The following is a 27,431-nucleotide window of genomic DNA, read 5'->3' on the forward strand; positions in this document are numbered from 1 at the left end:
TCCAAAATGTCATCTTCTCCTTAAAAGGTAAAGGGACCCCTGACCATTAGGTCCAGTCGTGACCGACTCTGGAGTTGCGGCGCTCATCTCGCTTTATTGGCTGAGGGAGCCGGGGTACAGCTTCCAGGTCATAAAAACATCTTTATTGTTATAAATACACTTCCCTGTGATTCATTAATAGTCTAAGCCCCAAGCGCATTCAACTAATTTGTGTTGGGATATTGGGTTGGATTCAGAATGCCCTTCCACAAGCATAAGGCCTCTTCCCTGTACGTATGGACTTTTCTGAATTTAGTGCCAGTAAGTTTTTGTAAGGACAGAGAATGCAAATCCAGCAGTTTGCTAATATAGGTAGAAGCAAGGCATTGTGCAATATATTACACAAGGTCTTACATAAAATATCACGATGAATGCTGATATCATTTCTCCCCAGAAGTTTATAAGTATGACTGTTTTTTATGAAATGAAAGAAGAAATGATGTGGAAACCAGATTTTTCATGCCACATGCTTTGAAGCACACAAATGTACCATGCGTTATTCACAGTATTGCAGGTGCAGCCAGTGGCGCTCACAAAATGTTGTCATACTACAACACCCATCATCATCCATAACTGGTAGTTGGGGCTGTTGAGAGTTGTACTCAAATTGGAGGGCACCAGGTTGGCTATTCCTACTATTAGTGGTGGTGCTAAGAAAAATTTGCCTTAAGAAATTGTAATGGAAAAATTACATATCGCCATAATTACTGGTTTGTTTTACTTTTGTTTATTACGTATTTTATGTTTCCATTTGTATTTTTATGTTGTGACCTGCCCAGTGATCTTTGGATGGAGGGTGGTATACAAATTTAATAAATAATAATGTGATCAACTGAATTTTCTAAAACTACAATGTTACGAGGTAAATCTTCTCCACCTTTTGAATACTTGCTCCATTTTATCTTTATCTGAACAACATCTGCTGATCTGCTTAATCTGAACAACATTGCAAACATCTTTATAGCTCAGTTCCATACATAAAGAAGCCAGAGGGGCACCAGCCATTAAGACTGTTGAATTTTGATCAGGAACACCTGGGTTCTAATTCTCATTCAGTTTCTTTCTCAGCCTCACAGGATTATTGTGTAGAGAAAATCATGTATGCTGATGTGACCTCCTTGTCGGGAACCAGCGTGGGGAGGCCAACGATCCCCTGGTCAAAACGCAGGAAAGTTTCCAGCCTCCTCCCAACTTGATTCACGACCTGAGTATGTCTTGATCTCAGGCACATGTTCCATAAATCTTGCAGAGGAATGAGGCATGAGATTGTGCACTAATTACTTTTATTGCTAAAAACAGAACAAAGACAAACATGTCTCCTTTCTCCGAGAGAAGTCCGCGTGAGAAAAAAACAAATGGAAACAGAATACATCAACATCTGCTTCCATGTGTCCAACAGTGCTTCTGCTGGAATGTGCCACGTCCAACAGGTAGATCGTGATCTACCGGTAGATCACATGACGTCTGTGGTAGATCACTGGCTCCCCCAAAGAAGCTCAACAATTTTGTCTCCCATAAAAAAGCTCCACATTTTTGCCCTGCACCCCCAAAAAATGGTCCTTCCTCCTCCCTAAAAAAGTTCAACAACTTTGACCTGAACCCCCAAAAGGGGTAGATCACTCTGAGTAATCACAGTCTCTTGAGATTTGGCCACCCCTGGTAGAGAAACAGAAACCTGACACTCCTTGTATACTGTACTACATGATTACTAAGAAGGCAGGGTATTCCCATTGCACCCTGCAGGGTTATGAACAGGATTGCAGCCTTAGCAGCTGAGTTTTGAAGATTTCCCTTTCAGCTCTACAGCCGAAATGAAAAGGAACAAATTAGTCAAAACGGAAGCCCCGCCCCCCATTGCTTTCAGTGGAACTTTCAGACCAACCTTGATTTACTCAGGGAGTAAGATCTGCCCTTGATAAGCGCCTGCTTCTCAGCTAACAGACTCAGGCTGGGGAAACACAGCTGGATGGGCGGGATATAAGGAATATGTTGTTATTTTAAGGCTGCGACGCTGCTCCAACGAGGCTTTCTCCTCCCAAAACCGGTGGGCAGCGTTGCAGCTTTTGAACTGCGTTGGCCAGGAGCAAAAGAGAACAGTAATAAGAGGACATGCCACTGCATGAGCCCTGAACCCACCCCTGGCCCCCTTACCCACACAACACAACCGTATGCACAGGATGAAGACCCATGTACATGGGGCCTCCCCCAGGTAAGCGCGAGGCAGAGGCGCTTTCCCCCCTCGGGAGCCTTGCAGGCTGCCTCCCCGCCGCCAGGGGCCGGGTAAGCCAGGGAGGCCCGCCGCTCTTCCGTCTCCTGCAGCAGCAGCTCCTCCTCCTGGGCCAGAGCGGCGGGGAAGGTGCGCGTCGGTAACCAGGAAGCGGCGCCAAGAAGTGGCTCTAGTCAGGCGAGCGGGGCTGGGCCTGGTCTCGGTGGCCTGGCATGGAGAGCGGCGGCGGAGGCTGCGGAGGGCGTGAGGTGAGCACCGGGGTCGCGGGGCGGGAAGAAGCGGAGGCCGCTAGCCGGGGGGGGGAGCTGGAGGGGTTGCTAATCGAGGGCCGGGGAGGGAGAGGCCTAGAAGCAGAGCAGTAAGGCCGGGAGAAAGCGAAGAGGAGGAGATGGCGTCCCTTGGCCCTCCTCCCCCCCCCGCCTTGTGCCCTTCAGAAGAAGAAGAAGAAGAGAAAGCACGGGGGGGGGAGTTGTTTTCCGAGGGGGTGGATCCTGCTCCTTCCCACCGCCCAACGATCAGGAGCAAAACCCCTGGAGGATCCTCCAACTGATCCCATTGTGAGTTGGGAGCCGAGGCAGCAGCCGGTATAGGAGAGCCCGCGGCTGCTATACTTTCACAGTGTGTGAAACTCCAGGTATCATCTTTTGTTGTTGTTTAGTCGTTTAGTCGTGTCCGACTCTTCGTGACCCCATGGACCATAGCACGCCAGGCACTCCTGTCTTCCACTGCCTCCCGCAGTTTGGTCAAACTCATGTTCGTAGCTTCGAGAACACTGTCCAACCATCTTGTCCTCTGTCGTCCCCTTCTCCTAGTGCCCTCAATCTTTCCCAACATCAGGGTCTTTTCCAAGGATTCTTCTCTTCTCATGAGGTGGCCAAAGTATTGGAGCCTCAGCTTCACGATCTGTCCTTCCAGGGAGCACTCAGGGCTGATTTCCTTAAGAATGGATAGGTTTGATCTTCTAGCAGTCCATGGGACTCTCAAGAGTCTCCTCCAGCACCATAATTCAAAAGCATCAATTCTTCGGCGATCAGCCTTCTTTATGGTCCAGCTCTCACTTCCATACATCACTACTGGGAAAACCATAGCTTTAACTATACGGACCTTTGTCGGCAAGGTGATGTCTCTGCTTTTTAAGATGCTGTCTAGGTTTGTCATTGCTTTTCTCCCAAGAAGCAGGCGTCTTTTAATTTCGTGACTGCTGTCACCATCTGCAGTGATCAAGGAGCCCAAGAAAGTAAAATCTCTCACTGCCTCCATTTCTTCCCCTTCTATTTGCCAGGAGGTGATGGGACCGGTGGCCATGATCTTGGTTTTTTTGATGTTGAGCTTCAGACCATATTTTGCGCTCTCCTCTTTCACCCTCATTAAAAGGTTCTTTAATTCCTCCTCGCTTTCTGCCATCAAGGTTGTGTCATCTGCATATCTGAGGTTGTTGATATTTCTTCCGGCAATCTTAATTCCGGCTTGGGATTCATCTAGTCCAGCCTTTCGCATGATGAATTCTGCATATAAGTTAAATAAGCAGGGAGACAATATACAACCTTGTCGTACTCCTTTCCCAATTTTGAACCAATCAGTTGTTCCATATCCAGTTCTAACTGTAGCTTCTTGTCCCACATAGAGATTTCTCAGGAGACAGATGAGGTGATCAGGCACTCCCATTTCTTTAAGAACTTGCCATAGTTTGCTGTGGTCGACACAGTCAAAGGCTTTTGCATAGTCAATGAAGCCGAAGTAGACGTTTTTCTGGAACTCTCTAGCTTTCTCCATAATCCAGCGCATGTTTGCTATTTGGTCTCTGGTTCCTCTGCCCTTTCGAAATCCAGCTTGCACTTCTGGGAGTTCTCGGTCCACATACCAGGTATCATCTAGAGGTAATTAATTGGCCACCCGGGGGGTGGTACAGGTAAGCTCCGCCCCACATGATCGATCACAATATGTGGCACCACTTGAATGGCAATGCCTGTCAACTTTGGAGGGGCAGCCCCTCAAGTGTTTTATGGTGCGGGTGGGCTGAAGGGATCTTGGCCCCTAGGAGTTGGCTCCTATGGCGGTATTGGGCTGATGGGAGGAGGATCCCAGTTTCCTCACTCTCCTCCACTCAACTATGGGCGGACCTGACTCAAGCCTCCCTTTGGTAACAAGAGCTGAAAGCACCCTGCTCCACGAGAGGTGTTGCATTTACAGACATTTCCCCCCACCCCCACCCCCAAATAAAGAGTGTTCAGCATAACTGATGTGTGTGTGGACAATCCAAAACTAGCAGCTTATGTGGATGCAAGATTCAGACAACAGAGAATGATGGAGAGAACTTGGAAGAGGCATATAACCAGAAATGAATGTGAGATGCAGTATAAAGGAAGTTGATGATCTGTTGTTAAATGATCCTGATCAAAGATTCTTGGTGATATGGAGAGAGGTGCTCTGCTGAGACACACCAGCCCGATTCAGTTGAAAAGCTCATACGTAGAAAAGGTGCATGAGCGGAGCTGCACCGATTTGTAGCTACCCCGACATCCTGCACCCTTTGCAGGGTGATTGCTTAGCAACTGCAGGAACGAAGCTTTAGCAAATTCTGCTATTCTCCCAGAGGTATCCATGTTCTAGGAACCTGTATGGCAATGCTCTAGATTGCTTGAATGCCTTTATGCATAGACTAATTTTGGGAAAGTTCCCTCCAGCAAGCATCTTTCACTGGTGTCAATGTACATTCCCTGGGAAACATCTCCATCTTTTTCTCATCTGAATTCTGATTGGCCAGAAACTCTTTGTCACCTGCAAGTTTCTGGAGGAAAATTGTATTGTAATCCTTGCTATTACTTCCTGTCATTATATGGCTCATCCATCCATCTCTGTCAGATCACAGAGCCAACGCCTTTCAGGGACTTTCCTATACTTTTAAAAGAAGATGAGAGAGAGAGAGAGAGAGAGAGAGAGAGAGAGAGAGAGAGAGAGAGAGAGTACATAGACATATAATATTCCTAAATATATTGCATTGAAAGTATTATTTATATACTGTATAATGAATAATATTCACATTCTGTGAATCTCATGATAGTATGGAAATAACATTCAAAATATCATCTGAAACTGATTATGATATGTTCCTTCATTAATAGTACAAAGATTTCCATAAATATTCATACTAGAGAGCAATGGTTTTTTTTCCAGCCTATCTAAATTGCTTATCATTGCCTCCTTTCCCCATCTTGGTTATCAGTCGTATTTGTTTCTTCAGATTAATTAGGCTCCTTGCAGGAAGCAGTGTTAATCCAAAAGGAAGCTTTTAAAAAATACTAAGAAGGTGAAATCAGCCTTTGGCTCAGAAGCTCTCTGCAAAGGCTTGCCTACCTTTGGTCACCCTTTTAAAATCACTGTCAGAAACTGTTATCAGCTGTGACTGTGCACTTGTGACTGAATTCATTTCTCTGTTATCTTCCTTCCTTGGGACACTCATTAATAGTGTTTCATTCATCCAAGACAGAACGGATGCCAACCAACCAATTCCTTTTTCTACCCTTCTCATTTCCTTAGTCCAGTTGTCTCTCACTCCTTGTGTTAGTTCAAACCTCAGTCATTTGCATTCAAGTTCCCCCCCCCTCACATTTTAAGCCTGCACTGCATTCTGCCTGATTCCCTAGTGCCCATCTTCATTCCATATAAGACAAGCTCTACTTAGCTCTGTGTAATAGGAAGAGACACAGGATAATAGGATAAGACACAGGTTCATGTGTACTTTTGTATAGATGCATACATTGATATGTTTGACCATGAACTAGGATGTGGGATTATGTGCTCCCTCATTGCTGTTTGTTTATTTTAGCCCTAATTCCCATCATGTTCACACTAACATGGGTAGGAAAAATGACTGACTGTCCTTAATTATGGTCAATGCAAATTACTCAGAGGCTTGGATTACGCCCATTACAGGTGGTTTTTTTTTTGTATTTGGCAGATGGTTTATAACAGGAACACATATTGTAAATAGCAAGTAAGCAACAGTGTCTCTTAAGAATACAATGTTTTCGGGTAAAATATTTCTTATGAAATATGTTAATTGTTCATTAACAGTGTAAAAATCATAGCCACGGTCCCCTTGGCCATCATGGGCATAGCTGGTCTAACATGTATGAAGAAAAAGATCTACCAAAAGAACAAGATGTGCTTCCTTTCGCAGAGGACTACAGTAATTTTGATATTGTCAAAGCAACTCAGTAAGTTTATTGAACAATTCACTTGTTATAAAGTAATGCATTGAATTTCAACTACAGTATGTTGTATACATGAGCAAGGTACTAGTAACTAGCATTTAAATATGTAATGTGTGTGTGTGTGTTAGCCTAGCTATTTCTCTCCCTGTTGCTCAAAAATGACTTGTTTCTCATAGGAAAGTCTTCCCCTCCCCTGCTAGATTGTGTTTATTATGCTTTTTTGGAATAAACGTTGCATTCTAGAGACTCTGTGTTGATGCGTGTAATATATTGTATTGTCCACTCTTACTGTCGGATTTAGACATAATGACGACTTAGAGTAAAGCTATAGCTCTTTGCCATTCAAATTTATCTTACTCTGATTTCAGATATGGCCTGTTGGATCGGTGTCAGGAATTGGTAGAAGCAGGGTATGATGTAAGACAGCCAGACAAAGAAAATGTTACTCTTCTTCACTGGGCAGCAATCAATAATCGGCTTGATCTTGTAAAGTAAGTGTTGTCAGTGATTGCGTGTGTAAGGACTTTGGACTGTACAGTGGTACCTCGGTTTATGAACACAATTGGTTCCGGAAGTCTGTTCATAAACCGAAGCGTTCATAAACCAAAGCAAACTTTCCCATTGAAAATAATGGAAAGTGGATTAATCCGTTCCAGGCGATGAAAAACACCCCCTAAAGCAGCAATTTAACAATAATTTTACTTTCTACCAAGAGCTTTCCGAGGCCTATGGAGGCCTCCACGGAGGCATCGGAGGGTCCGCGACTGGGACGCAGCCACGGAAGCACTCCGTTGCCTTCACAGAGGCAAACTGCACAGAAAGGAGCCTTTCCCCGACGCGAGTGCCCTGCGCTGCGGCCGCCTCTCAGTCAAGGCGGCTGAGTAAAGCGCGGGAAACCGGGGGGGGGGTTTCTCTTCGGAAGCTCTTACCTCGAGCTTAGAAAAGGGCTTCCAGCAGCAGTAGCAGCAACAGCAGTGAGAGGTTTTGCGAGTCGTTTCGCTGCACGGCGGTGGCAGCGCTCGCAGCTCTCCTTCCCCCTCTCTCTGCGGTGCCGGCCGGGCGACCTTCCTCCTCCTCAGAGCAGCCGCCGCCACCACCAGACGCCAGGACTGGCCGGGGTGGCTCGCGGTGCGCCTGGCTCTGGTTGGAGCGGCGGCGGCAATGGCGGCTCTCTCAACCCCGAGCCTCTCCACTCCGCAGGGGCGCAATGGTGAAGGCCCGGCCTCGCTTCTCTTGACCCCTCCGCGAGGCCGGGCCTTCACCGTCGTGCTCCTGCGACATCTCTCCACCTTCGGCGTCGCGCTCCTGTGGAGAGGCGTCGCAGGAGCGCGAAGGTCCGCTTCTCTTGAGCCCTCCGCGAGGCCGGCTCAAGAGAAGCGGGCCTTCGCTGTCACGTTCCTGCGACGCTTCTCCACAGGAGCGCTACGGCGAAGGGCGAAGGTGGAGAGACGTTGCAGGAGCGTGACGCGAAAGCCCGCTTCTCTTGAGCCGGCCTCGCGGAGGGCTCAAGAGAAGTGGACCTTCGTGCTCCTGCGACGTCTCTCCACTTTCGCCGTAGCGCTCCTGTGGAGAAGCGTCGCAGGAACGTGACAGCGAAGGCCCGCTTCTCTTGAGCCGGCCTCGCGGAGGGCTCAAGAGAAGCGGACCTTCGCGCTCCTGCGACGCCTCTCCACAGGAGCGCGACGCCGAAGGTGGAGAGACGTCGCAGGAGCACGACGGTGAAGGCCCGGCCTCGCGGAGGGGTCAAGAGAAGCGAGGCCGGGCCTTCACCATTGCGCCCCTGCGGAGTGGAGAGGCTCGGGGTTGAGAGAGCCGCCATTGCCGCCGCCGCTCCAACCAGAGCCAGGCGCACCGCGAGCCACCCCGGCCAGTCCTGGCGTCTGGTGGTGGTGTCTGCTCTGAGGAGGAGGAAGGTCGCCCGGCCGGCACCGCAGAGAGAGGGGGAAGGAGAGCTGCGAGCGCTGCCACCGCCGTGCAGCGAAACGACTCGCAAAACCTCTCACTGCTGTTGCTGCTACTGCTGCTGGAAGCCCTTTTCTAAGCGCGAGGTAAGAGCTTCCAAAGAGAACCCCCCCCCCGGGGTTCCCGCGCTTTACTCAGCCGCCTTGACTGAGAGGCGGCTGCAGCGCAGGGCACTCGCATCGGGGAAAGGCTCCTTTCTGTGCAGTTTGCCTCCGTGAAGGCATCGGAGCACTTCCGTGGCTGCGTCCCAGTCGCGGACCCTCCGATGCCTCCATGGAGGCCTTCATGGGCCTCGGAAACCTCGGGTTACTTACTTCCGGGTTTCGATGGTTCGTAAACCGAAAGTTCGTAACCCGAGGTGTTCGTAAACCGAGGTACCACTGTATATAAATGAAATAAATGAAAAATTGTTTGGGTTTTTCTTTGTAATGTGTTAAATTATCTAATTGAATATTATATTAGAATGCTAATAAATTCTAATGATTAAGTGCCATACAAACACCTTAAATAAATAAAACATGTTGCTTAGTTTTAGAAATACCTGTCCATGTTGTGCATTAGTTATGCCTGTGAAACTTCATTTTATTCATATTCACATTTGTTAGTGTGACCTTTGTGAGGCTTACCTTTGTGAGTCTTAAGTTCAAATATAATTGATATAATAGTTACAGATACCAATATCGAAAATGTTAGTTTTCAGTAACTGCAGTTTTATTATATGCCTTACTTTGAATTGTGGGTGGAATCCAAATAGCCATTTGCATGAGTCAGATATTTAAGTTGATATTATGCACAAGGCAAGAATCTAACTGCTAGGAGAAACTTTCATAATCAAGACACTGTTTCTCATACTGTAACACAACCCCTGAGATATTGTGACACTGCACTGCAGAAAGCCTTCTGTAAACTCTTGTGTAAGGGCTAGTGCATTATTCAGTTATTTTTCTTCCACTTATTATTCTTGGATCAAGCCTATGTGTTCTGCCTTCCACTAAACTACTTCATAGAAAATATGGCTCACTAAAATTTTGAAAACCGTTTGCAAAATGCTTTGTGATGGAGGTTATCAGTTAGCCTCATTTTGAACATTCAGGGCAGTCCAGGTTTAGTTAGGGCAAAGACAACATACTATTATATTTTAAGATTAGCTAACCAGTAAAAGCAGTGCTAAATCTTTTAGCCAGCCTGGCTGGTACTACTTCTTCCAGATGCCGCCTTTGAGTACACAGAATGTCAAACAATACCATGATATTTGTAAATTAGTCACATGTCTTTTTACAAGCATATGTATTTATTTTTATACGTTTGTACTCTACTGTGTCATATAATAATGGAGAACTAGGCATAAACTTAACTCGAAATACAAACCAACCAAAACAGATTAAGAACCAAACGCTCAAAATACATCGACAAAAGGACCCAAAGGCCTATTGTAATAAAACTGCCTGTCTAAAGATGAGCCCATACTGACCTTTCTTGGGAGGATATTCCTGACTCTCACTGCCAATACAGGAAATGTCCTGACCCTTTTCCCTGTCTGCTGCATCTTTGAGGGTAAAAGTACATGGAACAGGGACTCTGATATAAACTTAGTGTTTGTGCCGGTTCATTTCGGAGAACAACCTTGCAATTATCGCCAGGAAAGGATTTTGTCACTACTTCCAAATTTAAGGAGACCAGTGGCTTATCTAGACAGGCCTCCTGTTTCCCAGAATGTCCAGCCAGGTGCCTATGGGAAGCCCACAAATAGGACTTAAGGGCAATAGCACACTCTGCTGTTGTTCCCCAACAACTGGTATTCATTTATGTTAGTATCTCAGACAAGTATTAAAATATTTGCCAGAACTTGTTCCTTCTCAGACCTGAAGTGGTATACTTATAGCTATTAAAACTGCCATGATAACCACTGAATGGTTATTTTTCAAAATGCATTTTGGGTGACTGAAGAAAAAGTTATTGCTAATTCTTGAATGATTTTATTTCTAAAATCTACTGTGGGCAAATGTTCAGTGAACGACCCACTTTTAGAACAAGCATTCCGTTTTATTGGTGCATTGACGTTTTGTTTGTTTGTTACCACAGGTTCTTTATTTCCAAAGGTGCAGTGGTGGATCAACTAGGAGGTGATTTAAATTCCACTCCACTTCACTGGGCTGTTAGGTATGGAATTAATGAAGAGCAAATCATGCTTTAGACTTCTTGAGTGTATGAATGTTACATGTGATGCAAGAGGGAAACATAGTTTTGCTTGCAACCATGGAAGATATGGGGTACTGTGGGGAAGGGCTGGGAGGGAAATATCCTGTCTCTTGGTGGGGGGACAGGAGCTGCTAATGGTTAACAATTAGGTTGCTAAAAAGGTGTAGTTTTCACTCCCTTGTTATCCCCTGACCCATACATAACTACTAATTTTATATAACTACTAATTTGTTTCTCTCTCATCTCATTTGTTTCTCTACTCTTTTCTTTCACCTCAGTTGTTGGCAAAAAAACCCAGCTGACCATAAAAATAAGAAACACAAACAAAAGGCACGGTACATGTTGAAAAAGTCACATTGTACAAGTGGAAATCCTTTTGCAGGGCTCCTGCTGATGGGGCTGGTTAGGCAAATCCAGCCCAATTTTCCGTCTTCATTTCTTATTCTAATCTGATCAGTGCTTCATCAGTTACTGTCCCTCACACAATCACTTAGCAATAGGAATATCTCTCTTCTTCCATTTGCTAGTGACTAATAGTGTGGCTGCTAATTTTTGTGCTAATAATGTAATTCCAAATTACAGTTTTAAAGCTGACAGTTGGCAGTATCAGCATTTCTCTTTTCCGTAAGAAATAATGCATTATATTTTCTATATCAGGTAGTGTTCTAAAACTAAACACTTCTGTCTCTTTCCAGACAAGGGCATTTGTCTATGGTCATACTGTTGTTAAAATGTGGTGCAGACCCAACTCTAATTGATGGTGAAGGATATAGCAGCTTGCATTTAGCTGTGCTTTTTCAGCACATGCCCGTCATAGCTTACCTCATATCAAAGGGTCAGGTATGTTCTTAGTATGGTAAACTTAATATTACACCAGATAAGTATTTAATTTTCCAGTTTCGTTTAGAGATCCAACTGCACAAACAGTGCTGTTATTCTAGCTTGATAACCAGAGGAGTCTGGTGCTACTTCTCAACCTCTTAACCTTTGTTTCAGTCCTTAACATGTCGATTTGAAGATTTCTTTATCTGTCAGCCCAATTCATACTATCATACTTATTCAGTTTAAAAAGTGCATTAAAATGCATGTTTTTTCTCAGATCCCATGTATATTTTAAAGAATTGCCAGCTTGGGGCAGGGCTGAAAAATGTTCCTAGTAATATTAGTGGTTTTTTAGATGCACCAAACTGCTTCTGTCTAGCACATCTTATTTTCATTTAATATAATTTATTATTCTAATACTTCATGCTGTAATACTTAAGAGTCTAACAAAAAGTGACCGTTGAAAGTAAGCCATTCAGATATATCGCCTTTTCAATTAATGTCTCTGATTTGGAGTGTATATTTATAGAATGTAATGTTGCCAGAGTGTGCTGTGCTGCTTTTTAGTGGTACCAGTTCTAAAACTCCCAGTTCATGAGAACAATTGATACATATCATATATACCAGAGTAAGAAAGGCAGGGCTTGTGGGCCATATGAAACTGTTATTCAGCTGTAAATGTTCAATGAAATAAGTAGATTAATTTAATTTTATGCAGGATTGTCAATTTATGGCTCTGTTTGTACATCTAGCTTAGGCTTTCATTTCCTGAAATGGTAATATCTTTTCATTTTTAGAGTGTAGATACAACTGATCACAATGGACAAACACCTCTTATGCTGTCAGCACACAAAGTAATTGGGTACGTAATGATTATAATTAAGGTGCTGTACCATTGTAAAATGTTTATTTTGAAGTGAGTTGCACTGATTTCACTGATACCTCCTCCTGAATAACTATGCATAGGATTGCAGCATTTAACCTGTATTATTTCAAAAAAATCTCAACAAATATTTCAGGAAGAAATACCAAGTGACATATTCATTACCAAAGCAATTGTTCAGAGTTGCTTTTATAATGGAAAATATGATGAGTTCCCATAAGTGTAACTGTCATGAAATCAATACATCTATGTTGAACACTTATTTATCTACTGCAGGCGAAACCTTTTTGACAGATAATATCATAATCCTAAGTATTTCTGTCTCTTCTGCTTTCTGTAATTTTGCTGTTTCTCGTAAGCTGCTTATAATTTTTTCTGCCATGTACAAATTCTTCTTTAAATAGGCAAACATGTATATCTATGCACTGTGCATCCTATCCAGCTCAACGCTACTTCTTCTCTGCTCTTGAAATGCTTTCCTCTGTCTGTCAAAAACACAGAAAAATGATTGCAGTCATGAATCTTCTATGTCCTGCCATGAATATTTTACTTCAGATGTTTAGATGTCCTTATTCCAAAGTGACTCAAAAAAGAGTCCTGTGGTACTTTAAAGATGAACAGGTTGATTATGCCAAATTTATTAAGATTTTTAAAATCTTAAATGTACCACTTTCTTCTGTTTGCAGTAACAGGTTAACATGAGTACACCTCTAGAATTTATTCCTAGGTAAAAGCATACCAGAGTTACTTATTAATAAAATAAATTATTAAAATAAATACATTTTAAAGGTGTTGTGTGTTTTCTCTTCGCTGACTTGTGTATGTTTTCATCTAGGACGGAACCTACCCGTTTTCTGTTAAAGTTTAATCCTTCCCTCAAAGCTGTAGACAACATAGAGAAAAACACTGCATTGCACTGGGCTGTTGTATCAGGAAATGTTAGTGCTGTAGATGTGTTGCTAGAAGCTGGGTCGAGTCTGGACATCAAAAATATCAAGGTATGAGTTTGTTTTCATCAATACAGAGCCTCTGGCTATTAAAATCACAATACAGTTTTCAAAGCACAGCTTCAGGGCTGCAGTCTCTTTCCATCAAAAGCAAAAATATCTTTATTTCTGTTTCAAAGCAAAGAGCAATGCTAGCCACAAGAGTTATGTTGTTCTGTTCTGTTTCCTGAAATCACAGATAATATTACTTCCCATGGTGGTCAGAAGTTCTGTATATGTGCATCTAGATGCCTCACCTCTACATAAGCATGGTTAGCACCGTTGTTGCTAACTGTATTTATATAAGCCATCCAACAACATCGGTTACCTGGGCAGCTCACAAGAAATAAAAGAAAAACAATCATATTGAACTATTTATTTATTTGCTATAGTGGCTTGGAGTGTGAGTCAGGAAGTCCCTGGTTCATCTTAAACTCACCAAATGGCTTTAAGCAGGGAGTTATCTCCCTGCTTCAGTGTCCATCTATAGTATTGGGATAATAAAAACTTTACATTACAGGGTTGTAAAGATTACTGCAATTGTGTATTGTAAAGTACTTTGTAGTGTTTGGAATGCAGAAGAAATGTTGGGTGAGATCCAAAGGAATCCATGACTGCACCCAAGAGGGCTTGGGGCTTGTGTTTCTTGGAACAGCAGCCACACTCTCCATGGCATGTGGATAACCACTTTTGAATCTCTTGGTGCCTTCAAAAGTAGGTTGTGATATGGCATGGTAGTCTGCTCTAGAAAAAAGTCAATTCCATGGATCATGCCCAAGCCCATGTGCACATCTCGCTGTGTTGGATATGGTCCTTTGGATACCAGCTGTTAATATTACTATTATTACTTTAAGAAATACTTGTAGAGGAAAACACCACATTCACCTGTATGGCTGTTCTGTTTGAAAAAAAATGGAGTAGTGTAGCTTCATACTTAATTGTGAGGGAAATCAATTTGAGGAATTTTTTCTAAAGAGAATAAGTGGTCATCTTTTGTGGAGTGTGGGGAGAGGAGTAGCTTATTATTAGAACAGGTGGAACACCTGGTCTCTGAAAACACCTGTCCTCTTTATGGCAGCCTTTGACAACCTGGTGCCCTCCAGATGTTTTTGTACTACAACTCCCATTGCCCTAACCAGCACAGTTGTATGTGAATTGTGGTTTTAAATGGGGTAGCTGAATAAATATGAGATTTTGACAGTAATTCAACCATACACGTAAACCAAAGTATAATATGGTAGATCTCAAGGCAATTGAGTATAGCATTACAATACATGATAAGGCATTTAATCTGTGCTTTTGTTGCTCCTATTGTTTTGCAAAATACTTAAAAGCATTTCCCGTTTGAGTATCCTGGTATATATTTTAACTTTGCAGCTAGGACTGCATGGCATATAGAGGACTGCTTTAAAAACCCATCTATTTGTAGTGCTGATGTTATAATAGTTCACTTATTTCTCATAATTGGATTCGTTTGTGCAAAGCTAATATATCCGTTAATCTCCTTGCACCCTTTAAGTTTTAAACATTTCTACAAGTTTCTCTTGACACCTGCAGGGTTGCTGACATTAGGCCTGAAATAAGCATTCTATTGTAACCAATACAAGACGTTGTGCTATGTGCCTGCTTGCAGTATGTGTCTGTGTGTGCATACTGCCCACAACAGTTTCTCCAGTTTGCAAATGGACCATGGGCCCAAAAAGGTTGGCAGGCCCTTCTCTTGAATAACCCCAGTCTAAATATAACACTTAGGAATGTGAGGTAGTTAGAATTCTAAACTGAAGTAGCTACATAACCATTTTGATCTTTTCTTCCTCTTACTTGTTTTTTAAAAGAACTTTAAAACTTTTTATTTTAAGGGTGAGAGGCCGCTTGACCTTGCTCATCAAACTAAAAATCGCTTACTTGTTCATCTGCTTTGTGAAGAAGAAAAACTGAGAGCCAGAAAAAATTCCAGGTTTCTGAGGATTCTGGAAAAGTATGAGGTATTTATTGTACAGTGATACACAACTTGGCATGCAGCAGTGCACTTTTACAGAAAACCTTTTTGAATTAGGAATGCTTTCAGATTCCCACTTACTGCTTAGGCTAGAATCGAACAAGACTTGATAGAATTTGCTGGTTGAGTCAACATCAAAGAATGAATGGTGGAGGCAAAAAGTTGATGAAAGCAAGGAGAAAGTGTATCTGGAAGAGAAACCTCGTGATGGGTTTAGGAAAAGTAAGATCTTGTGTATTGTTGGTAGAAAGTGGACAACTAGCCGACGCAAGGAATGCAGGGTTGTTGGTTCAGGCCATTGGATGCTTCTTTTAAATTTAAAAGAAGAGAAAATTGCTCCCAATACGCTTTCTCTAACACAGTTGCTCTGTCATGGGGAAAGTCAAACAAGGCAAAGTCTCCCATTCTTTGACAGCCACAAGAGTTCTCTTAGGATCTGAACCTTGCAACTGTGAGTATTAAGATCAAAGAGACAGACATGGTAGTGGGCTTACAGTCACATACTTATTTAAACAAACTCTCCAAATACTTGGCTATGGTTCTCTAATCGTAAAGTTGTTGGTTGGTTTGTTTTTTTAAAAAAAGAATGCATCTCTTGAGCTTCAATATTTTGCATGATCAAAAAAAAAACTTATATGTTATCTGGCTGGGGAAGAGGGAAATTGTACTTCTGGGATCTTGCTCCCCATCGAGAGAGGCAGAAGTCAAGTGAAGAGATGTACAGAGTGCTTTTCTTCCTAGAAAAATAGGTGCCGGTACTCACCATGAAGTTGTTACAGCAAGTGCCACACTTGCAACAACAAAAAGGGTTATCAGTACTGAGTACCCTTGAGTACCCACTGGGAAGCACTGGGTGTACCTGAGAGATGCCAGATAGGCTCTACTTTCTAGCTGATAAGCAAGGAACTTCAAACGTTTCTGAGTTGTGAGAATTTTTCTCTCCCCTTCCCATTCTTCAGCATCAGCTTCTTCTGACCTGTTTCCCAACTTTCACATGTTGTTCCCTCTATACCATGTTCTTATGAAACTGATACTATTTTATTTTATTTTATTGTAGTTCTTACTCTTGCTAGTGTCATCATTGACGTTGATATGGGCTATAGGATATGTAGCGGACTTAAATTCAGATTCGTGGCTGTTGAAAGGAAGCTTGCTAGTCTTCATATTTGTTATCATGTCCCTGATTGCAAGGTAGGTGCCCCTAGTTTCCTTGTGGTTATTTCTACACTGCAAAGAGTTATGCTTTGTGTTCCTGGAAGATCAACAAGGAACTTGTTTTAAGTTAAAGGGAAAACACATGCTTATATATGGCCTGGTTAAGATGATCACCTCCTAAACTATGAGCCACAGTAAACATTGCCCTCTTTCATGAATAAGATTGTAGTCTTTCAATAATATTAATTGTGGCACTTGGGAGTATTGTCTGGAGAGATGACACAGAATAGTATCCAAAGGAGAAAAGTTCTGCTTGACACTGGCTTTCTTACACAGAAATTACTTAAAAATGTGTCATTTGTTGGCTACATGCAGCAATAATTGACTGCAACTTCCCACAATGTGTGCACCAGGTGAATGTGCAAGGCAAGGCATGTCTGTAGCACTGCTTACAAGTGATTTCATATATTTTGTGTAGAAAAAAATAGTAATGTGTGAAGCAGCCTTGGAACATTATTCAAATATACATCAGCATAAACTGTGTATTTTAAGTCTCTCTCTCTCTCTCTGTGTGTGTGTGTGTGTGTGTGTGTGTGTTTGTTTTGGGGTGGGGGGTTTAAAAAGGCTTAATTGAGACATCACAGGAAACCGTGGTTTCCCACCTTGTAGATAAGCCTGCATGAGCTTTGGGACTCTCCATCCCCTGCCTTCATGGAAGAGGGAAATAGTGAAAGCTTCTAATTCATTTTAGAACAAACTGCAGTTCTGTGTTACATATAAACTCAGAACTGTGGTTTGTTGTAACCCTTTCAAACAAACCAAAAATATTTTTTTATGAGTAACCTGAAAAATAAATTCACTGAAGTTTTAAAAATATTATTTTGAATGCTTGTATGTCAGATGTTATTTTGAATGTTTAAATGTTTTATACATCATGGAAATATTTTTCAAATTTCCTTTTCAGGCAGTTTGTAGGAGTCAACAAACTACAATATTTCCCATTAGCATTCTTGCTTGGTTCTGTCTTCTGGATATCTTGGACCTGTTTCATCTTGTTCCTGCCTGATATCCTTTGTGTTTTATTGCATAGACGAAACACTGGTCTTGTTCTTGCAGATATTAAAATGCTTTCATTCTCTAGTAATCTTAAGGAATTCTGATTTTTAACATTTTATTGGAAGCTGCTATAAGTCATTTGTTGAGATGGAAACATAAAATACAGTTTTCAGTGTACTGACAGCTTGAGAGCAATAGGTGTGCTTTTTCTTATCAAGAAAGAGTCATGAGTCATGTTCCTGCTATAGGGACCACCGCCATCCGTCAGGGCTGTTGGCAGTCAGAGGAAAGGAAAGCAGATACCAGCAATGAATCAAATAGTTTTCCCTTGTCTTTAACTGGAATACAGTCCGGATCGCCTCCTTTTCAATGGCATGGTTTGGGTGAATAGCAGCAAAGCATTACCAAAACTCAGTGAGAGAATGGTGCAAGCAGCCTGATGTGTTGATATATTGTGCTAACGGTGCAAAAGATTAGCCATGTTTTGGTAGACAACAGCTAGGTTGCAGCATAACAAATATCTGTCTCTCCACATTGCCTTTAAGTTTGTCGTAGCTAGTACAACAGTATGTTCTCGCTCGCAGCTGCTGTATTTGACAAAGAATTGCTATTTCACATGGCTGCATAATGCGAGTAACATGATTCTGATTCTCAAATTTTGTATTTTCAGCCCTCTATTTTGTTTAGCTTTTGCACATGGGGCTTTATTTTTTATGAAAAGGGATAACAGAGATTCGGCAGCAACAATAATTACTGTTTTAAGCCATCTTTAATCTGTTCTAGTACTAGATAGCATTTCAATGTTAATTACTTCATCTCTGAAGTGGTATTTTCTTTTTGCATGGTTTCTAATGAGATCTCATTAATACAATTATCTGGATTAATTCCTGTGATCTGCTTGGGCATGTTCCAGCTAAAATGCATGCATATATTTCCTTGGCTTCCAAGAAAGATACTTTATACCAGTGGCGCTACTGCTGCTTCAGTGTTATGATGTTGCAGCTTTATTTACAAATTTTTTGTAAATGATGTTATTGTAGCATGCTTTGCAAGCATTAAAGCATCCATTCAACTTTGAAGCATAGCTTGGGCTGGATCTAGACACATCAAAGAAGCGTTTCAGTTTAGAGCGTAAATTTAAACAGAAAACAGGTAGAGAAAATGGGACTCCACATCACCATCTTGTGGCACAATGTTATATTTTTTATACAATGCATATAAATTGCTTTTTCTTTACCAGTCTAGCTGAGTCTTTGGAGAGGGATGCTTAATATGCAGCAATACATGAATTTAGGAAGTATAAAAAGAGCCTTCCTGGGTCAGAACAAAGGGTCCTCTAATCCAGCACCTTCTTAGACATATTCCTTAACTGGAGCTTACATTTTTCAGGCACAATTTCTCAGCTTCCCTTCTTTCTTGGTATGCTGGGTCTTTTCTATTATTTATACAAAACTATCAGAACTGATCCTGGATTCATTAAGACTACAGAAGAAGAGAATAAAAAGGTATTATTTGCTTACATCAAATGTATGCTATGATTTCCTATAATACATTGTATTTTTTAATACATTTGTCACCTGAGAACAATGCATTTTGGAGATACTTTACTTAGCACTTTCCTCGTAATGTAAATATTCACCACCAGTGATAGCAACTTGGGAAAAATTGTGAGAGTATAGCAAGGAAACTTGTCAGCACTTCAAGAAAATAGGATATACAAGGACAAGTAAAAGGACTCTCCAGGGCCATAAGAATATTGGGGATACCTCCCAGTTTCAGAAACACTGCTCCAGCATCATACTTCTTTGCCAGCAACATTCTTCCACTCTTTTGTTTCACACACACAGCACTAAGATACTGTAAACTTTTAAGGCTCTGGTCATTTAAAGCTGAAAGGATCCAGGAAGGGGTGGGGAGAAGCTTCTGATACTAATCAGGCAGTGATTAACTGCTTTAGATATGGATGTCAAGGCTGCCTTGAAAGGGATGAAAATCCCACTCCCAGCATCCAAAATGGGGTTACAGAAGTATATGAAGGTGAATGTAGGATCTCTCAATGATGATGCATTATGAGGATTCACAAAAACAATAGATAAAATGATTGCAAAATATCTGTCTTTCAGAATATTATTAATCTTGGAGAATCTGGCTCCTTGGATTTCAGAACCTTTTGCACATCATGTCTTGTAAGTCATGCTTTGTTCTAGCCGTTTTGATTTTTTTCTTATTCCACAGATATATCTTTAATTTGGTATATAAGAAATTACACACACAGCTTTTTATGGGATGAGAAAAGCGTGTCTACACAGGTGTGCATTCATGGCTATTCTGGAATGACCCCCAGAAACATGGGTACTCCTCCCTCTATTCTTCAGCTGGTCAGCAAGCATCTAAGCACAAGTGTTAGCTGAGGCCTTCTTGCACAGTTCCTTCCTGCTTGCTCTTGAGACTAGAACCAAAGAGCCCAGTCCTATGGCAGGAGTTCTAAGTGTTCTAAGAGCCCAGATGGATCAAATCAAAGGCCTGCCCAGTCCAGTATCCTGTTTCTCTCAGTAGCCAGCCAGGTGCCCACCAGACGTTTGCAAGCAACCGCACTTGCAGATCAGCAGTTTTGTTTTTGTAGAGTCTGATTTCAGGCTGAGCACATCCCAGGGGATGTGTGAAATGCGCATGCATACCCCATTCAATATATATAATAAGTGATTTTTTGTAGCCCAATCCTGCAAGCTGCTGTGCTGTTTTAACAGCTCGTGAAATAGGGGTTACAAGACCTGGTAGGAGTGCCAACAAAAGTGGCCCATCAGTGGCAACAAACAGCTGTTGCAGCCTGCTTGTTGGCCTTGGCCTGCATTCAGATTTAAACCCATTTCCCCAAAGGTAGTGGATGCCTTCAGAATGGTACCCTTTATGTTACATGAATGGGAACGTCCCTACTTCCCGCCTCCCATTCATACATGGAAGCACTTTGCACTTCTCTGAATCCAACCAAGCCACGATCTTGGCCACCCAAAGTGGTGGCTCATATTGTTGGGTTTTGTGTGGTTTTGTAAGTAAGCAAGGATGAAGATTTAAAGCTAAGCAGGATATCTGTGAATATATTGTCTGAATCATGAGTTAATTACTTTCCCCTGCATTCTTCACCAGGTGAAAAAACCATTGAGATCCATGCACTGCCACACTTGCAACTCATGCGTAGCTAGATATGACCAACATTGCATTTGGATTGGACGATGCATAGGTGAGCTTAATTTAGCAGAACTAGAAGTCCATCGTTAGTGCCAGGAATGTTTCTGGAGACTTCAAAGCAGAGCTCTTAATAGATCATGTAGAGAAATTCTAGTAGTTGAGTGCTATGTGATGGGATGTTGACAAGCTGCACAGGGAACCGCAACCAGTTAAAATGTAATGGTAGCTTCATAAGCACATTGCACAGTTTGGGTATTGTTAAAAAGCTGGGCTTGAAGTACTTAAGATACATTTTATGTTTCGTTATGAAATTAACTGTAGTTTTAGGCTGAAATCCTATACGTATAAAAGTAAGCCTTACTGAGCTTTTCAGAGTAAACATGCACATTTCTGTTCTGTTAACACTGCTGTGATTTGGGTGGGATCTCAAATGGCCAACCCCTGAATTCTTAAAGCGGAAAACATGTAGAACTTTAGTTATTAATTTCCCTGAACTAGTTTTGTTTCCATGAATTACTGTACTTGGGTGCATTTTTTGATGATTAGGGATATGGTGTGGAAGAATTGTCTTGTGACTGTGGTATAAACAAATCCTTACCAATTTTTCTAATCTAGGTTTTGGCAACCATTCTTATTTTGTCCTGTTTCTCGTTTTCCTGACAATGGTGAATATCTGGGCACTATATGGAACAATTCTGCGTATGTATTCCCTGCACTTATTTCACTAATTAGTTTGCCACAAACTGTTATATATTGATACCTAGCCTTGTATTGAGTAGCACTTTAGGAAATTCTACTGTTTCATGTTCTAGCTAAAATGTGTTTTTTTTTAAAAAAAAAAAAAAACTCCAGAGTCCTAATCTGGAATATGAAAGGTTGAGATCAGGAGAAATTACCATGTGAGCAGTTCTACTTGCAAAATGCACAGCTTCTGGCACACACACACAAAAAAAATATTATGTAAACGGCAAGGGAACAAATGGAGGTTACCTTTTGTTAGGGAAGCTTGTGCACGTTGAGCAGTATCTCTCCGTAAAGCTTTTATTTTCAATTCATAGAGTTCTGCTACAAATAGATCTTTGACCCTGGCCGCGCTGAGAGAACGGCACTCCCTAGTTATCTTTACATTCAGCTAGTCCTGTGGGTTGTTAAATATGTGAACAATACTTTTGTAGTAAATGTACAGATTGGATCTTCTGGGTAGATCACCATGATCTGTTCTCAGGCAAGCTTTTTTAAAAACTGAAAATAAAAATTCCTTGTCCTAGATTGGTCAGAACACTGCACAACAACATACTGGCAAGATGGCGCTTGGACTTCCTTCACACAGATTGTGTCTTGTTCACCATGGGTGTTGTACATTTTCACACTAATATCTTTCCACACGTCATGGGCTATGTTGTTGCTAATCCTTCAGCTCTATCAGGTACTGTTTGATTTTATCTAAGGTTTGTTCTTAAAGGTTTTTCAGTTGTAATACTACTTCAGCAACCTACACTTGCATCCCTATAATTAATATCTCAATACTGAACCTCAGTTTTGTGTACAGATCTCACCACATCTCAGGCCAGTAGGTGGCAGTCAAGAGTGTTTCAGTGAATCAGTACACCAGCAACAAAAGGTTACAGCACAGTGCTTCTGTTAGTCACCCACACCTTCCTTCATGATATTTCATTCTGGTTTCCCTCCCAAACCAATTCTGTGGCTACTGAAACTATTCAGTTCTCATTGGGTTGTTTTGGAGGGCTCCCTTCCCTGTCCATTTCTCCACCCAAAAAAGACTTTTTGTACTTCTCCAGGCCTTGGCGTTCCTTCTTGTGTGTTTTGGCTACATAAAGATCCACACTCACCTCTGAAGTTTGGACATAGATGATGATCCAGTATTCTAAGTTATTATGGAAATGTAGCAGCTTAGAGGATTGGATAGTAGCTTCAGCGCTGGCATAAGCAACAAAGTGGTGCCCCAGTGCCAGAGATGGGACTGGTTCCAACTCGAATGCCAGCACACCAGCAGCCAATACTGCACAAGTCCTCCTCTTAATGTGACTGTACAACAGAGTTGCTCTCATTTTCAGTCTCCCTGGGCAGCTTATGAAAGGGTTGAAGCCTGACATCCCCTGCCCTGGTGTGTAGCATGCCCGGTTTGCTCTTAATTGCCCTACTTCCAGATTTGGGATCTTGCTTTAGCTGCAGGTAAACTAGACCTTCAAAGTTGGCTGTTAGTTTAAGTTTCATGTGTAGCAAATGCTTGTTGAGAATGTTCTGTTCGGATAGAAGGACATGAGAGAAAAATAGTCCTGTTGCCAGTTTCTAAAAATATGGTATGAATAATTGATCCTGTCCAGTGGAGTGGCTAGTGCTAAACTGAAAACTGTCGGGCAGCTCAGCTGTGCATCATTATTCCATGCTAAACCCTTTATGACCTTTGAAGATCGCTGCCTGGGAGTGTTAAGTCACCTTTTCCTCTTCTTTATTTTTGTGTTGTTACAAATCAAGGATGCCAGCTCGGCTGCATAAGTAGCCACTTGTGCGCTCATTTTCAGCCAAGGAACGAGCATTGAAAAGTGTATTAGCAACAACTAGTCATCTTCGCTCATTTTCTTTAAGCTGTGATCAAGCGGAATGTGCTGAACATCATGAGCACATTCTAAGGAGGAGGGAATTCTGTAGCCCCCCTCCCACTGGCAGTTATTTCTCGCAGGAGTCTGAGATCTACCCTTCTCCTCTTCTCCTGATTTTGACTCTTTTGAACTGTGCATATGGGGCAGTGATTGGAGATGTGTTTCTAGTTGAGCTATTAAAACTGCACAGGGGGGAAATCTTAAGTAAGAATGCCTGCTTACAGAATTTAGTTAAGATTGATACTGTTCTTGACTTGGTATCTTGTGCCCAATAATAAGTTGCTGAATAATTAATAGCATTACACAGAAAGTGATTCAAGCACACAGTTCTAACAGCTTGATATTGAGACCTCTGTCAATAGTTTAGGATGGTGAACCCAGCATTAATTGTTAGTGGTACCTCTCACACAGTTTTTCCACTGTTAGTATGCTTTTAACTGAAAGGGGCCCTGTTTTTTATGGCTTCATTAAAATGCAAGAAAATGCTATCTTTTGGGTACCTCTGACATTTCATGTAGAGCTTCATTTCTTTCCGTATTCTTTCTGAATTGCATGTAATAGGCAATTTCCAATTTTTTGTATGTTTCTTTCAAGATTACCTTTCTTGGATTGACCTCACATGAGAGGAGCGCCCTCTGGAAGCAGAGTAAGCGTTCAAAGCATCCCGTTTCACTCAGGAAAACTCCATATAAGTAAGTAACTTTTGGCCCCATCATCCCAAGCCAATATGCCTTCAACTTCTAGAGACCACAAGATTAGGGAAGACTTGTATGGAGAGTTTCTGTTTCATGTCTGCATCACTCACATGATATAGAGGGGACCTCCACCTAACCTTGGTGCAAAAGAACCATGTTGCTTTGCAGCATCTGCAGTGACCTTGAGAAACAAAGCTGTTATTCATTCCCTCCTCCACCACCACCCCTCAAACTGGGATGTTAAAGGATGTACAGCCTTTACCAAAGGTGTCATGGACTTTGAAGACACTCAAACTCAGGACCAAAGGGAGAAATGTGCTAAGAGGAAGGCATGTTTGGCAAACCCTCACCATAATAATAATAATTTATTATTTATACCCTGCCCATCTGGCTGGGCTTCCCCTGCCACCCTGGGTGGCTTCCAACAAACATTAAAATACCTCAAATATCACAGCTTAAAAACTTATCTAAACAAGGCTGCCTTTACGTATTTTCTAAATGTCAGGTAGTTGTTTATCTCTCTGACCTCTGATGGGAGGGTGTTCCACAGGGCGGGTGCCACTACTAAGAAGGCCCTTTGCCTGGTTCCCTGTAGCTTTGCTTCTCGCAGTGAGGGAACCGCCAGAAGGCCCTCGGCGCTGGACCTCAGTGTCCGGGCAGAATGATGGGGGTGGAGACGCTCCTGCCTGGAAACCTATGTCCCTACTGTGGAAGGAAGTGTGGATCCAGAATTGGCCTCCACAGTCACTTATGGACTCACTGTTAAGACGTATTCATGGAAGACAATATTACTCAGCTACGAGTGATTGCCGAAGAAGAAGAAGAGACATCTCAGTCTTGAGCTGGATCCCTTCATCCATGGCAAGGACTTGCAGACTGAAATAGACCACAAGCTTGCATTCCTTTCCTGGATACAGTTGATAGCTCTTCTAATATCTGTTTTGATAGATACCCACAAGAGTCCAATGCCTTTATTAGAACCAACCAATATGTCCCAAAACTTGTCAGAAACCTTTTACAGATGGGGGATGCTGTTTAGTTTTAATGTTGTTTCTGTGTTGTAAAAGTTTGTCACATATAGCTAAATCCGATCAATTTCTTTTAGCGTATAAATGCATTACTTATGTCCATTTTGAGTACATTGGAAGTATGTAAAGGCCTGTATGGAAGTGCCATATATACAAACCAGTATCTCTATATGGCTATAGCCGCATGTTGAGAAATTAGTTATCACAAACAGCCCCTTCACAGGAGTGCTGCTCAGCAGTCTCCTTCTCCCAGGGCTAATAAACAAACACTTTGTTTATTAGCAAAACAAGGGAAAATATTTCCACTCTCATTGTGTTGTTCTCTTCCCCTTCCTAGCTATGGCTGCCTTCAGAACCTAGCAGACTTCTTCCAGTGTAAATGCTTTGGAATGTTGAAGCCCAACATCATTGACTGGACTAAGCAGTACACACTAATATTTCATTCATTGAAGGATAGAAATGTTCACGCTGTGTGAAGATAACCTACATCAGGTCCTTGGGATTCAGCTGGAAGCTGAAATAAATATGGATATTTGGTATACATTTTACAGTTTGCAACTTATTTCGGAATTTCCTTTGCTATATTTGTATTGCTGTTCTTTTGGGAAAGGTTGTTTTACATGAACAAACTGAAGCAAAGTGGATAATGCAATGGGACAACTGTAGTTCATATATGAAATCTTCCAATAGGTTGGAAGTAAGTACAACTGTGAAATGTCACTTTTCAATTGCTAATGACAGGCCTTTTTTGTAAAGCAGCCTGGAATTCCTAGCCATTGCTGTTCATATGTGTCCATTAAAATTTGCACTTGATAATTAAGGGTGGGGAGAGATGCTTTGAATTTCAAAATATTTTAGTATATGAAAACTGATTTGTAACTTTAACTGTCTCTTTGATCTGTAAATCTGTATATAAGGGCTGTTTAGATTTAATATATTCATGCTCACATTATTAAATTAGAACTTTTTTGTATTTACAAGTGTAATTACTGGCTTTTCAACTAATCAAGGGAAAACATTTATAAATGAAATAGTAACCGTGGCTAAGGCCCTAATATACTGAATAATGAAGAATAATGGCTGAAATACTTCTCTCAGTTGTGCTAATGCATTTAAAAGCAGGTAGCAGCAGCTTCAATACGAGTTCGCAAAATTCTCATGGCATTTGAAGGGCTTGTTTCAGACTACAGGTTTGTGGTTCACCTTTCTTAAAGTTTAAGAGGGGTGTCCAGCTCTTAAATACCACAAATCATACGTCTCAGTAGACGTGACACACAGCAAGAGTCTTGTGTATCCTGAGATTCATACTGGAGTAAAAAAAGTCACACTGAAGAATAGCAGGTCAAAATTAATAATCAGTAAACATACATTGTTTAAGATTATAGAATTAGTCCAAGCTTGTTGGTCTTGAGGTACGATTCTTGCTTTGGATATGAGGCTTAGTTCCCATACAAACACAACATTTGAGGGCTGGGTGAAAAATGAGATCTTGAATAGAGTAGCAGTTAAAATGTCAGAACTGATGTGACCTGGATTTACCTTTGACACTCAGTCACAATGGGTGACTTTTGGCCCTCCACTGTCTCTTAGTCTTATCTACCTCTAGGGTTGGTTTTTTTTAAAAAAAAACAAAGCAGATTTTTTTTAATTGAACGTTTTCAACATACCGGTAGAATACAGTAAAAACCAATCTAATATACCTCCAGTGGTTGTTGAAGTTGAAATAGGGTAGGAAGGACCAGTTATACTTCCCTGAGCTTGGAGGTGAGGCAGAATATAAATATAAATGTAATAGCAGAAATAATGAAATTACGGTGAGAGACTTGCTTGTAGATGAGTTCTACATAGGAATGGATTTATTTGCGCTAATACACAATGTGTCATTTTAGAAGACACCATGGCATTAAAAGCAACATGTGTATTACAACTTAAGGAAGCAGCAGCATGATTTGATTTTAATACTGTTTTCACTCTTATTCCTGTCAAGTTTTTTTCTTGATGAAAGATGGTGGTATCAAACTGGGCTTCTGTTGCTAAAATTACAAGTGCTGTCCATTTTTAGAAGGGTTATAGAGTTCAGAGTCAGGATTGTGGAATTATATTACAGGCTCTGTTAGACACTCAGAAGAATTTGAGAAATGATCAGTTGTAATCCAAGAGGTAAATATAACATCCTTTTTTCAGCACTCTCACTTGTAAAGCATATTTTTATTTTAAAGCAGGCTGCCAATAAGCAAGTGGTTCTACGTTCAGTGCTGTCCTTGTAATATCTGTTTGGAGATGAGATAATCCCATCCCAAGTTTTTCCCAAGGAGAGATGGCATGGTTTTGAGAGGTTCAAAGTGAAAAAAAAATTATG

The 27,431-nt window shown here is 41.6% G+C and overlaps 1 protein-coding gene and 1 long non-coding RNA gene across 2 annotated transcripts; both read left to right on the forward strand.

Annotated features, from left to right (window-relative positions):
• Positions 1–2,023: 2,023 nt before the first annotated feature.
• Positions 2,024–26,045, forward strand: ZDHHC13 (zinc finger DHHC-type palmitoyltransferase 13). Its single transcript, XM_035117191.2, has 17 exons — positions 2,024–2,514; positions 6,341–6,483; positions 6,849–6,971; positions 10,525–10,602; positions 11,337–11,481; positions 12,261–12,325; positions 13,182–13,344; positions 15,192–15,317; positions 16,389–16,522; positions 17,451–17,551; positions 18,923–19,047; positions 19,666–19,728; positions 20,687–20,780; positions 21,344–21,427; positions 21,997–22,154; positions 23,944–24,041; positions 25,410–26,045. Exons 1-17 carry the CDS (start codon positions 2,479–2,481, stop codon positions 25,546–25,548), a joined length of 1,875 nt encoding a protein of 624 aa, XP_034973082.1. The 5' UTR covers positions 2,024–2,478; the 3' UTR covers positions 25,549–26,045.
• Positions 2,522–4,472, forward strand: LOC132592187 (uncharacterized). Its single transcript, XR_009557653.1, has 2 exons — positions 2,522–2,900; positions 4,131–4,472. It is a non-coding gene; the product is annotated as an uncharacterized LOC132592187 (long non-coding RNA).
• Positions 26,046–27,431: the final 1,386 nt, after the last annotated feature.

Source organism: Zootoca vivipara, chromosome 1 (genome assembly GCF_963506605.1).
Source record: "Zootoca vivipara chromosome 1, rZooViv1.1, whole genome shotgun sequence".
Taxonomy (NCBI): Eukaryota; Metazoa; Chordata; class Lepidosauria; order Squamata; family Lacertidae; genus Zootoca; species Zootoca vivipara.

Excerpts from the sequence above, each read along its gene's own strand:
- ZDHHC13 (XM_035117191.2), top strand. The coding sequence starts at position 2,479 with ATGGAGAGCGGCGGCGGAGGCTGCGGAGGGCGTGAG. Across the intron at positions 11,482-12,260 it reads ACCTCATATCAAAGGGTCAG|AGTGTAGATACAACTGATCA; the intron begins GTATGTTCTTAG and ends TTTCATTTTTAG. Across the intron at positions 19,048-19,665 it reads CAGAAGAAGAGAATAAAAAG|AATATTATTAATCTTGGAGA; the intron begins GTATTATTTGCT and ends TCTGTCTTTCAG.